The sequence below is a fragment of the Halichoerus grypus genome, chromosome 6 (genome assembly GCF_964656455.1).
Source record: "Halichoerus grypus chromosome 6, mHalGry1.hap1.1, whole genome shotgun sequence".
Classification (NCBI taxonomy): Eukaryota; Metazoa; Chordata; class Mammalia; order Carnivora; family Phocidae; genus Halichoerus; species Halichoerus grypus.
Window position 1 is genome coordinate 17,992,190 of NC_135717.1, and position 12,197 is coordinate 18,004,386.

Below are 12,197 nucleotides of genomic sequence, written 5' to 3' on the forward strand. Positions count from 1 at the left end.
GGGCACAACTAAAGATGCAGTCTAGGATGTACTCGGGCCTGGCAGAGACAGCCTGGGGGAGGCTAGACCTTTACGAGGCTCCTGCGGGGGCCTCGGCACCTATCATGGTGCCTGGATTTCTCCCTGGATTTCCTGACTTGAGAGCTCCCTGCCAGCCCACATCTGCGGTCAGAGAATAGTGACAAGTGTCCATGGGGGGCTGACCCAGGCTCAGAGATGCAGACAGCCAACTCTGCATCCGTGGTCTCCATTGGGCCCGAGGTCCAGGGACTGGAGTGAGACCCAGAGCTGTGCTGGAGCCTATTGGCACCAGCTTGTGCGCCTCTGCTCTGCTCTGCTTTCAGTGACATCACGTTGGTAGCTTGAGATCGGCCATAGTGTGAGTCGTTGCACCATGGAACTTGGCAAATGCTACAGATCAGGGCTTTTCTTTTCCCTCTGGAGAACCAGTTGTTAAACATTTATCTTCACACTATGGGAACACAGGATGGCCCCCTCCCTCCACTCCCCACGCTGGGTTCCAGGATGCAGAGCCCCGCACCCTCTGTTTCTGTCTCTGCTTAACCTCCACCTCTGCTCCCCTTAGCTCCATCTTTCCTCTCGCCTCCTCTTCAAGAAGAGGGGAGAGGGTGATCGGGCAACCAGGGGAAGACAGACACATGCTGGGCATCATGGGAAGAGCCCTGGAGTTAAGGGCATTTGGATCTGGGCACCAGTCACAATGACACCATTGACTCCCTTCATGACCATGGACAGACTTTATCACTCCAGGCTTCTGTTTTCTCACCTGTGAAATGGGAACAATCATACGCAGGGCTGCCATATACAGCCTTGTAGGCATTGTTCTGCTTCAACTCCAGGGAGGGACATGCACGTAGACTGCATTGTGAATGGACCCTATGGAGATGTGCAGTGGGCAACCTGAACAATGAACGGTACATAGTCCTGATCATGGTACCTCATAATACTTTAGAAGGTTGTTATGAAAAGTAAGAGGTAATAACACAGAGTGCTCAGCCCACAGCAGGTGCACAAGCACGATTCCTTTCCTTTCTTGTTATCTACCCCTTCCCTCCTCAATATCGTATCACTCTATCTTAGGGTTAGGTTCATGAGGGCTCCAGATGCCATGGTCCACACAGAGAAAGGCCCCCAGGGTTGTAATAATCCTGCTAGCTGTAATGATTACATGCCCCCTAGGCACCAACACTGAAGCTGCCTCGTCTCCTTTACCTATGCTTCACCTTACCCGTCACAGTCCTCATCTTAGGGTTCAGAGATTTAAATGAAGCTCAGAGAGTGAAGCTTTGCCCAGCGCCACATGGCGAAAACATGGTGGAAGAGGATTCCCACTCAGATCCCTGGGAATCCAAGTCTTCCCAGCCAGTGGGCTCAAAGATTTTTGACCATGAGCCACAGAAAACCATTTCATGTTTCAGTCACCACACACACAGACATATGCATAGAACTGCAAAGTTTCACAAAACAATACTCACTCTTGTTATACTTGATGGTATCAGAGATGCCTATTCTATTCCATTCCATTCTTGTTGCTTTTTTTTTTTTTTTTTTACTGCTGGCAATCAGTGAAGGTGATTTCATGACCCACTAGTCTAGGGAGTCCAGATCTACAGTTTTGAAAAATACCTCTAGGCTGCTTCTCCCAAATGACCTTCTAACATAGGCATCAGCAAACTATAGCCCACGGGCTCAATCCGGCCCGGTGCTTGTTTTTGTAAATAAAGTTTTATTGGTACACAGCCGTACTCGTCCATTTATGTATTGTCTATGGCTCTCCAGCAGTGGAGAAGTAGTTGCAACAGACGCTGCATGGACCACAGAGCCTAAAATATCTACGTATCTGGTACTTAACAGAAAAAGCGTGTCCATCTGTGCCCAGATCTGACTCTGTGTCTCCCTTGTTTAATTTCTCCAGGCCTGCCTTTTGCCCTCTCGCTCAAACTCAAGCTCCTTGGCTGGCTGAGAAAAGCGCCCTCCTCTGGCTTCCCTGCTCCGGTCCTGCCGACGGCCCTTCTCCTTCCATGCTGTCCCCCAACACTAACAGGCCCACGGGACAAAGGGGGACAGAGCCCCACCTGGCTTCCTGACCCCTTGTTCTGCTCCCCCCCACAGGCCTCCTGGGAATGGTAGCCCACATGATGTACACGCAAGTATTCCAGGTCACTGTGAGCCTCGGCCCTGAAGACTGGAGACCCCACTCCTGGGACTACGGGTGGTCCTTCTGGTAAGTGGCTTTGACCTCCAGGCATGCTGGGACTTTAGCAGCTTGGCCCAGCTGTGGGGAGAAGGGCAGAAGAAGGCAAAGGTAGCTAGCCCGGAGTCCAAAGGCACTTTGAGACCCTAACACTGCGGTTGGCCAACTATGGCCCATGGGCCAAATGTGGCCCACCGCCTGTTTTTACGCAGCCCTCAACCTAAGGATAGTTTTTACACGTTGAAATGCTGGAAAATAAACCAAAAGAAGAATAACATCTTGCGATGTGTGAAAATTCTGTGAAATTCAAATTTCAGTGTCCGTAAATCAAGTTTTATTGGGACAGAGCCACACTTAGGTTTACGTGTTGTCTGTGGCTACTTTCCTGCTACAACAGCAGAGTTGTGGTTGTGACCGACACTCAGTGGCCCACAAAGCCTAAAATATTTACTACCCGGCCCTTTACAGAGAAAGTTTGCCGACCCTGCCACACAGGCCGCTCTGGAAGGGGGGGAAAGAAGCTGGCAGGCCGTCTGGGCCCTGGGAGGTCTGCTAGGCTAGGTGTGCAAAGAAGGGCAGGATCGGCAATAGACTCCCACGTGTAAGTAAACATGGGATGTGTATTAGCTCAGGTAACAGAAAAGTCCAGGAGGATCAGCTAGGGTGCCTTGTAACAGAAAAGTCCATCCCCGCCAGTCCAAGCAATACGGAAACACACTGGTTCCTGTGAGTGGAAGGGGCAGCTGTGTTGTGGACTTCAGGGTCCGTTTGATCCAGAGTCTCTGACGTCATCAGGACTGATTGCTCTTCCTCTGGGATCATCTGCACATGTTAACCCTGTCCCTGGGGGGGCTTCCCTCCTGGTGGTGAGAAAGCTGCTCCTGAGGCTGCTGCTTCTTCCTTCACATACAGGGGAAGAAAGGGCTTCTCTTTCCCCAACATTGACTAAAGTCCCAAGCCTCCCTTTGATGGGCCCAACTTAGGTCATTTTCTCTCTCCTGAATCATCACCACAGCTGAGGGAATGTCATGAGCTTATTGGCTTAGCTTGCCCACGCTCATCTCTGGAGTCAGGAGTGAGCCAAAAGCTCGCAAATGGCGAATGGGTGGAATGGATGCTGGGTGAGCTACCAGAATGTCTGCTTCAGGCACAGCTGGATCTAGGTGATCAGGTGATTCATCAGTAGCTGAGGCAGTCTCCCCTCCCCACTTTCCTGTCTCTGTTCCCTTTGTGTTGGTTGGCTTCATTCACAAGCAACTTTTCCCTAAGCAAAAATGGTCACCAAGCCCAGGTCTAGGCTTACATTTTACAAATGTAGCAACACCAGCAGAGAGATGGGGCCTCTTCCCAATATTTCCAGCCAACATCCTGGTTAAGGCTTTCATTGGATTAGCTTAAGTCATGTGTCCATCCCATGACCAATGATTTAGACCCTGAGGAGACTGGACTGCTCTAATTGGTCTGGCTTGATTACAAGGTCAAGGAGGAGAGACTGGCCCCACCCAAACCCTTGGACAAAGAGAGGAGGAAGAGGAGAGGTCCCCCAGTGGAAAATTGGGAGTGGGGGGGGTGGTGGTTATCAGAAGGAATGCATGCTGGAAAGACAGCGACCACAGATGTCCAGGGTCTGCAGGTCTGCTTCTGGTAGCTGGGGACCATTTATCTACTTAGTCATTTTACAGGCATTTACCGAATGCTTACTTGGGGACAGCCACTCTCCTAGGTGCTGGGGGCACAGCAGTGGCCAAGACACTGTTGTAACAGGCAACTGAGACAAGTAAACAAGCTATCATGTGGATGGGGGGGTTCACAGACCCAGCTTCGGGCAGGGAGAGTCCTCTGGGGAGAATGTGGTCAGGCAGACTGGTGGAGGAGGGAATAAGGTAGTGTTCTGGGCAGGGGGACAGCAGGTACAGAGACTTTGGAGGAAGATGGTCAGAGTGGAGCAGAAAGGGCTCCAACTCAGAAAGAACCCCCTTTCAGACCAGTGGGGACTCCTGCTGATTTAAGCCCCTTCCTACTCTCTCCTTGGCGCCACCCCTGTAAAGGCATGTGCCTTAAAGGGACCTGGACCCTCCAACACCACCCCTGATCGCTTGAAGTGGAAAGACCGCAGGGAAACCAACTAAGGCTCTGGTTCCATTTTATCCAATGCTTCCCTCCTTCTGGCAGTTCTTGCTTGAGCTCTTGACCTTGGAAGTTGGTCATCTGAGCTAGAGAAGGGGACAAAGGAAAGGAACATTTTGGAGTGTTGAGCACGTGTGTAATAATCTCTGCTGTGTATTGAGCACTGGTATGTCGTCATCATAACAATGCTATGGAGTGGGTACTTCCTGGAGAGGAAACTGAGGCACAGGGAACTCAAGTCACTTATCCAGGCTTTCTGACTGCTGGGCGGCAGAGCGGGATCTGAACCCAGGCGGTCTGGCCTCAGAGCCCGCACCCTCAACCTCTGTATTGTGTCTCTCTGAGAATGGGGTAATACAAAGACAGTTTGTAGATGCGCTTAGCACCCTGTTTGACATATGCATAAGTGCTCTTAAACTTCAGCCCCCCCCTTTTTTTAAGATTTTATTTATTTATTTATTTATTTTATTTTATTTTTTAAAGATTTTATTTATTTATTTGACAAAGAGAGACATAGCGAGAGAGGGAACACAAGCAGGGGAATGGGAGAGGGAGAAGCAGGCTTCCCGCAGAGCAGGGAGCCCGACGTGGGGCTCGATCCCAGGACCCCGGGATCATGACCTGAGCCAAAGGCAGACACTTAACGACTGAGCCACCCAGGCGCCCCTTATTTATTTATTTAGAGAGCACACAAGCAGGGGGAAGGGCAGAGGGAGAGGGAGAGAGAGGATCTCAAGTAGACTCACACTAAGTACGAGGACGGAGCCCAATGTGGGGCTTGATCTCTTGATCCTGAGATCATGACCTGAGCCAAAATCAAGAGTCTGGCGCTTAACTGACTGAGCCACCCAGACGCCCCAGGCTCTAGCCCTTCTAATATTACCGTTCTTAATATGAACTTAATATATGCAAAACCCCCATGTTGAATGTGTGAAAACCAGGGCTCAGAAAGGTTGGGTCACCCACCCAGGGTCCCGCAGCCTTAAGTGGTAATAGGATTCTGAGCTTCCTCCTCCCACAGGCCTCTCTAGAAGCCCCTAGTTCTCCACCCTGGCACTCAGCATCTAAAACCCAGCCGGCTGGTGTCAGCCACGGGAACCTTTCTTTCCCTGAAAGCCGGGCCTCCTGCCCTGCTCCCCTCCTCCCTTGGGGCTGGCCTGATTTTCATTTGACTTATTTAAGGCCGGGGCCCAACGTGCGGCCCCTCTTAGGGCTGATCCATTTCTTCTTGTCACCGAAGCCTGCAAGATGGATCAGCCCCATTTTTCATCCCTTCTTCTGGGGCCTTGCCAGGGCTGTGCAGTGCCATTTCTCTTGTTTAATATGTGTGAGGCCATTTGTCAAAATTCTGGCCACTACACCGCCCCTGTCCCCACCCCAGGCGCCAGAGAGGAGACCAGCTTTGAGGCCAGACGGTGTCAGCCTCTGTCTCCCCGCCCAGCAGAGCAAAACAGGCCTCGGGGGCTTGGGAGGTTGGGGGATCAGAGATGCCCAGCTGAAGTTGGGCCCCAGCTTCTGGGAGGGACACCTGCACAGGAAGGAGAAGGTTCCTTGGTTGGGAATCAGACAGCCTGGGAGCAGACCCCCACCCCGACCCTCGCCGGCTGCGGACTCACACCGGGTCACTCAGCCTCCCCGTGCCTCAGTATCCTCATCTGTAAAATGAGGATGGCCTGAGTTTCTACTCATGGGGCTCTTGCGAGTAGTGTTGTCAGTGTTCTCTTCATTTAGAACACATCACCCTAAAACAAAAATGTGTTATTTTCTCTTATGGTGTAGTGGGTTGACCGGGCTTAGCTAAGTTGTCCTTGCTCAAGGTCTTCCATGACGCTTCAGTGGGATGTTGGCCAGGGTGACATCATCTGGGGCGTGGCCGGGCAGGGTGTCCTAGCTGGCCCCTCCCAGCACTGGCTGTGGGTGCCCGCTGGGGGCTGGGGGCTCAGCTAGGCTGTCAGCGGGCGCGGCTTCTTGCGGGGAGCAAGCATTCCAAGCCATCTGAGCAGAAGCTACAAGTTTATTTTATGACCTTGTCTCAGGAGGCACGCTGTCACTTCTGGTGCATTCTGTTGGTTGAGAGCAAGTGATGGGGCCAGATTCAAGGTGAAGGGGCCGAACGAAGCATGAACCTTAGGAGGTGAGGCTCCGGGTGGGGGCATCTCTGAGGAGGAGCTACGATGAGGACCGTGTGGAATGAGGCGCGTGAGGATGTGCTCCACGAATGTTCCTGTTAGAGGTGAACAACTCAGCCTCTCAGTGTATTCATCTCTGGGGTAGGTAGTAGTAATACGTGTTTCATAGGGTTGTTGGACGGACTACATGGGACCAAGCTCTTAAAGCGCTTGGGACACAGTAAGTGCTCCTAAGTGGCGGTGATTCTAAGTGGTGACAATGACATTGAGCCTTTGGTAATGCTGCTCTCACTTGCTGGGAGGCACGTGCCCCGAATGTCCCTGCAATGACACCCGATGGGCGTGCAGGCAGCCCCTAGCCATCTGTGCTCTGGGCTCCACCTGCCCTGGCCGTGCCCTCCCGTCCCTGCCCGACTCCCCGCTTTGGCCCTAAGCCTCGGAACCCCATCCTCGCGTGAGCCCGGGGACCCTCCAGCCCTCCTGCCTGCCTTTTTTCCCCCCAGCTCTGTGTCTCAGCTCCCCGAGCTGTCTGGTCCTGCCGTGCTAACTCCCACGGAGGGGTTGCCATGCCCAGATCAGGGACCAGGACACAGCCTCAGAAAGAGCAAGGCCCAGGTTGCACAGTTAATCCAGGGGCTGCAAACTGCATGCAGCCCAGGGCCCCTAGATGTTTTGTGTCGCCTGCCATGGTGTTAGATAAAAGATGTATTTGGGCGCCTAGGTGGCTCAGTTGGTTAAGCGTCTGCCTTGGGCTCAGGTCATGATCCCAGGGTCCTGGGATCGAGCCCTGTATCGAGCTCCCTGCTTGGGGGGAAGCCTGCTTCTCCCTCTGCCCTCCCCCCTGCTCATGCTTGCATGCTCTCTCTCTCTCTCACACACACACACACACAAATCTAAAAAAAAAAACCTATTAAAAATTACAATGTTTAAAAAAAATAAAAGATGTATTTGTTTTTAACATCTAAAAAGGTAAACATTTTGCGTAAAAATCCAAGTTTGGGGCTTGTACTCACTGTCGCCTTGTACTTTCCCTGCATCATCATCCACCGGACCCTGCAGGAGTTTGAGTTGTGAACCCGGCGTGGAAGGTCAGCCCGGCAGTTTTCCTGGCAATGGCAAGAACGTAGAAAGCTAGTCACTTTGTCGTTCTGTTGAATTTGATCAAAATGGAGAAAGATTTTAAAAATGGGCCCTCCTACCACAACACACACAGCGAAACCCCAGTCCTGAGCATTCAGTCCGCAGACGGGGGGTAGGAGAGCATCAGGGAGTTGTAGCTTTATAAGAGCTAGAAGCCCAGAGAGGTTAAGCAGTTTGGCACAGGTCACACAGCAAAGAGTAGCAAGTTGGGCCAGTACTGAGGGGGGTGGTGCCTCTCTGTTCGCCTCTGAAACCCTACCTGTGTGAAGTCAATGGCCTCACTGCTATTCCCCTTTACCCCCTTCCAGTCTCCACAACCCTGGAAACAGAAGGCTAGCCTCTTCCCTCTCTCAGGACCCTAGGCCGCCCTGCCCTCTCTGCAGGCCTTAGATGGCCTTTCAGCGGATTGATCCCTCAGGGGTGGGGGGATTCTGCTGCCGTGACCATCGAAGGACCTTGGCCCCAGAGAGCCCCTGGAGAGGGTGTGTTTGCTGATGTCACTGCTGAGAGGCTGAGTGGTCAGCAGGAAGCTGGAAGCTCTCCCTCTTTCTCATGTCCCCCAAGGCAGGGGGCTCTGGCCTCCCTTTGTCTAAGACCAGGGAGGGGAAGGAGAGGCGTGGCTGCCCAAGGGTGCCTGCTAGACTGGCTGGGCCCCCAGAACCTGCCATCGTCAGCTCCTGGTCCCATCGGCTCTGGGGCACTGAGCGTGGCCTGGACCAAGCATTTGTGTCCTGTCCTGCACTGTGACTCTCTGTCCATCTGTCCTAAATGAGGACTAGGGCTGCCTCCCTCGGGGGTCAGTTAATAGCCTTCCCACTGAGCAGGGCCTGTAGCAGATTGCAAGGTGGTTTCTATGCATCTCTGAATCTGGCCCCAGCATCCCCCCTGCCCTGCACTGCAGCTCCCAGAGTGGTTGACAGCCACTCTGTCCAGCCCATCACCCTCCCCTTTCCTCCCCACAGTGTCCACTCTGCTCTCGGCTCCAAAAACCAGGCCAACCACCCACGTACCTCACTGCACCCGCTCAGAAGCGCAAGCTGCAAACACCAACAGGTGTTAGAGCCTCGAGGTTTTCAAACTGTGCCCTGCGTGGGGGCCCAGAGGGGTGTTGGGATGAAGCACAGCAGGGAGGATGGAGACTCGTGGATGCAACCCTGAGCCCCCCAACCACATGAAAACCAGTACAGTGTTTTTATATCTGTTTGTTCAGTCTGTTTTTATCGTGTCTGTATTTCTTCATTCTACAAATAGTTACTGAGCACTTCCTATGTGCCAGGCATTGTTCTAGGTCCTAAGGATAGAGCAGTGAACAAAACAAAGCTCCTGTTTTCATGAAGCTGAAGTTCTGGTATGGGTGGGAAGACGATCAAAAACCAAATAATCAGGCCTACCACTTCTGGGAAGATGGAGTAGACATACTTCTCCCTATTCTTTCTGCTAAGTACAACTAAAATCCTGGAACATTAGCCATAAAGCAAGCGTAAGAAGATGCTGAAAGGTAGACAGAAGACAGTAGGCTGATCAGGGACCAAGAGACAGCACACTGGTGAGTCCTTTTTGTCTAGTGCATCCCGGTTTGGAAATGAAGACGTCAGCAATCCAGCAATACCAAAAGGCGCGCGCGCGCACACACACACAAACACACACACATACACCCCCCACCAAAAGTCTGCTTTCTGTAGCCAAAAGACCAGGAAAGGGGCAGCCTACCAAGAGAGAAAACTTAGCAATAGCTGCTCTCGATAGTCCTACATCACAGAAAACAAACCAACAGTTTGACCCCCCACTCATGCAAGCTTGGATTCACCTCACCAGGCTGTCATGAGGCACCTCACCGGCTACAGGGATAGCAGAGTAGGGAGCCGGGACTGTCACTTTGCTGGAACAGTAACAAGCCCCACCCATTCCCAAGTGGCAGTGGAGGTCACATGGGGAGCCGGGACCCCTGCTCCCAGCAGGTGGTATCACAACTGAATGTTTCCCCCTGAGACTGGGAACACCACTCTTAGCACAGTGCTGGAAGTTCTCGCCCGGACAGTAAAGCATGAAAAGTAAATAAAAGGCATACAGATTGGAAAGGAAGAAGTAAACCATACTTATTTGCAGATGACATGATTGCCTATGTAGAAGAATCCAAGAGATCTATCAAAAAATGCCTAGACCTAATATACGAGTTCAGTACAGTCTTGGTATACAAGAGAAAAATCACAAAAATCAATTATATTTCTTTTTTTTAAGATTTATTGACTTTACAGAGCGTGTAAGTGCGTGTGAATGGGGGGAGGGGCAGAGAATCTTCAAGCAGACTCCCCACTGAGTGTGGAGCCTGACTCAGGGCTCGATCTTATGACCCGTGAGATCATGACCTGAGCTGAAACCAAGAGTCAGATGCTCAACCAACTGATCCACCCAGGCGCCCCAATCAATTTTTTAAAAAGATTTATTTATTTATTTGAGAGAGAGGAAGAGAGAGAGCACAAGCAGGGGAAGGGCAGAGGGAGAAGAAGAGGAAGAGAATCTCAAGCAGACACCCTGCTGAACGTGGAGCCCGAAGTGGGGCGCTATCTCAAGATCCTGAGATCATGGCCTGAGCCAAAACCAAGAGTCAGATGCTCAGCCGACGGAACCATCCAGATGCCCCGGTGCCCCCAATCAGTTATATTTCTAATAAACTAGCATTGAACAGTTGGACGACAAAACTAAAAATACAATACCGTTTGCACTGAAAAAAGTGAAACGCTTCATCATAAATCTAACAAAACATCTGTAGGACTTGCATGCTGAAAACCACAAAATGGCAATGAAAGAAATCAAAGAAGATCGAAATAAATGGAGCGATACACCATGTTTGTGGCAAAGATATCAGTTCCCCTCAAGCTGGTATACAGGTTTCATGCAATTCCTATTAAAATCTCAGCAAGATTTCTTGTAGGTATAGACAAGAGTATTCTACAATTTATTAGGAAAGGCAAAGGAACTAGAAGAGCTAAAACAGTTTTGAAAAAGAAGACTAAAAGTGGGAGGAATCAGTCTATCCAATTTCAAGACTTAATGTATAGTTACGTAGTCTAGACAGTGTGGTATGGGTGGAGGGATACACAGAGATCAATGGGACAGAATAAGGGACCCAGAAATAGACCCACGCAAATAGGCCTAACTGATATTTGACAAAGATGCAAATCCATTCAGTGGAGGTGGGGGGTAGCCTTTTCAACAAATGGTGCTGGAACTATGGGACATTCAGAGACAAAAGAAAAAAAGTCAATCTTGATCTAAACTCCACGCCTTGTGTAAAAATCAACTCAAAATGGGTCGTGGACCTAAATGTAAATTGTAAAACTATAAAATTTTTAGAGAAAAATAGAAAATCTTTGGGATCTAGACATAGGCAAAGAGGTCTTAGATTTGATATCAAATGGGTCAAAAGCATAAATGGAAAATATGATCAATTGGATGTCAGCAAAATGAAATGCTTGCCCTGTGACAGACCTTGTAAAGAGGTTGGAAAACAAGTTACAGAGGAAGAAACCATTTGTAAGCCACCTCTCTGACAAAGGCCTAGTATTTAGGATCTATACAAACACTCAAAACTCAACAGTAAGCAACAATAGCAGCAAAACAATCCAATTAGAAAGTGGGCAGAAGAACATGAACATATTTTGCCAAAGAGGATAAACAGATGGCAAGTAAGCAACTGAAAAGATGTTCAACACCATTAGCCATTAGGAAAATGCAAATGAAAACCACAATGAGGTGTTACTACACATCTATCAGAATCGCTAAAATTAAAAAAAAAAAAAGTGACAACATGACATGCTGGTGCAGATGTGGAGAAACTCCCTGATATAAGGGAACAAATGGTTGATACACACAGCAACCGGGATGACTCTCCAGAGAATTACACCGAGTGCGAAAAGCCAATCCCCAAAATACGTGCTGTGTGATTCCATTTGTGCCACATTCTTAACATGACAAAATTAGAGAAATGAAGAACTGATTACTGGTTGCCAGAGTTTGGGAGGGGAGGGGGTGTGGCTGTAAAATGGCAACAGGAGGGATCGTTGTGGTGATGGATGGAGCTGTTCTGTATCTTGACTGTATCGGAGTGGATATGCTGGCTGGGGACTATATTTGCAAGATGTTACCACTGAGGGAAACTGGGTAAAGGGTACGTGGATCTCTCTGTATTATTTCTTACAACTGCACGTGAATCTATAATTATCCCAAAATAGCAAGTTTCATTTAAGAACAAAGAATGATAAATAGGAAGAAAAGCTACAGGAGAATTACAGGGTGTGGCGAGGGCTGAGATGAAATTGAACAGGGGTGTGTGTGACAGGGAGAGATGCTCCTTCTCTGGTTGGGTCATCAGACTTGGGAGTTGGACCTGCTCCTAGATAAGATTCCTGATCGTAAAGACTAGAAGTTCACTTTAAAACTAAGCTGTGTAAAAGAGGGGAGTTTATAGAAAGTAATTGTACAAGAACTTGGGTTGCCAATGACAGACACCCAATTCGAACTGGCTTAGGGCAAGAAAACATCCGATAAAGGAATTTGGGCTCCCATAACTGAAAAGTCCAGGGATA

The 12,197-nt window shown here is 50.0% G+C and overlaps 1 protein-coding gene across 12 annotated transcripts in view; it reads left to right on the forward strand.

Moving 5' to 3' along the window:
• GSG1L (GSG1 like) overlaps window positions 1-12,197 on the forward strand; it is a 230,726-nt gene that overhangs the window by 164,855 nt on the left and 53,674 nt on the right. For all 12 annotated transcript variants that reach the window (XR_013448788.1, XR_004908983.2, XM_078074665.1 and 9 more), the window contains one exon: window positions 2,134-2,245. Coding sequence is in view for 10 of the 12 variants with exons in the window: in XM_078074665.1 (XP_077930791.1) it covers window positions 2,134-2,245 (112 nt within the window). In the remaining 2 variants the exon portion in view is untranslated. The remainder of the gene's footprint in view (window positions 1-2,133; window positions 2,246-12,197) is intronic.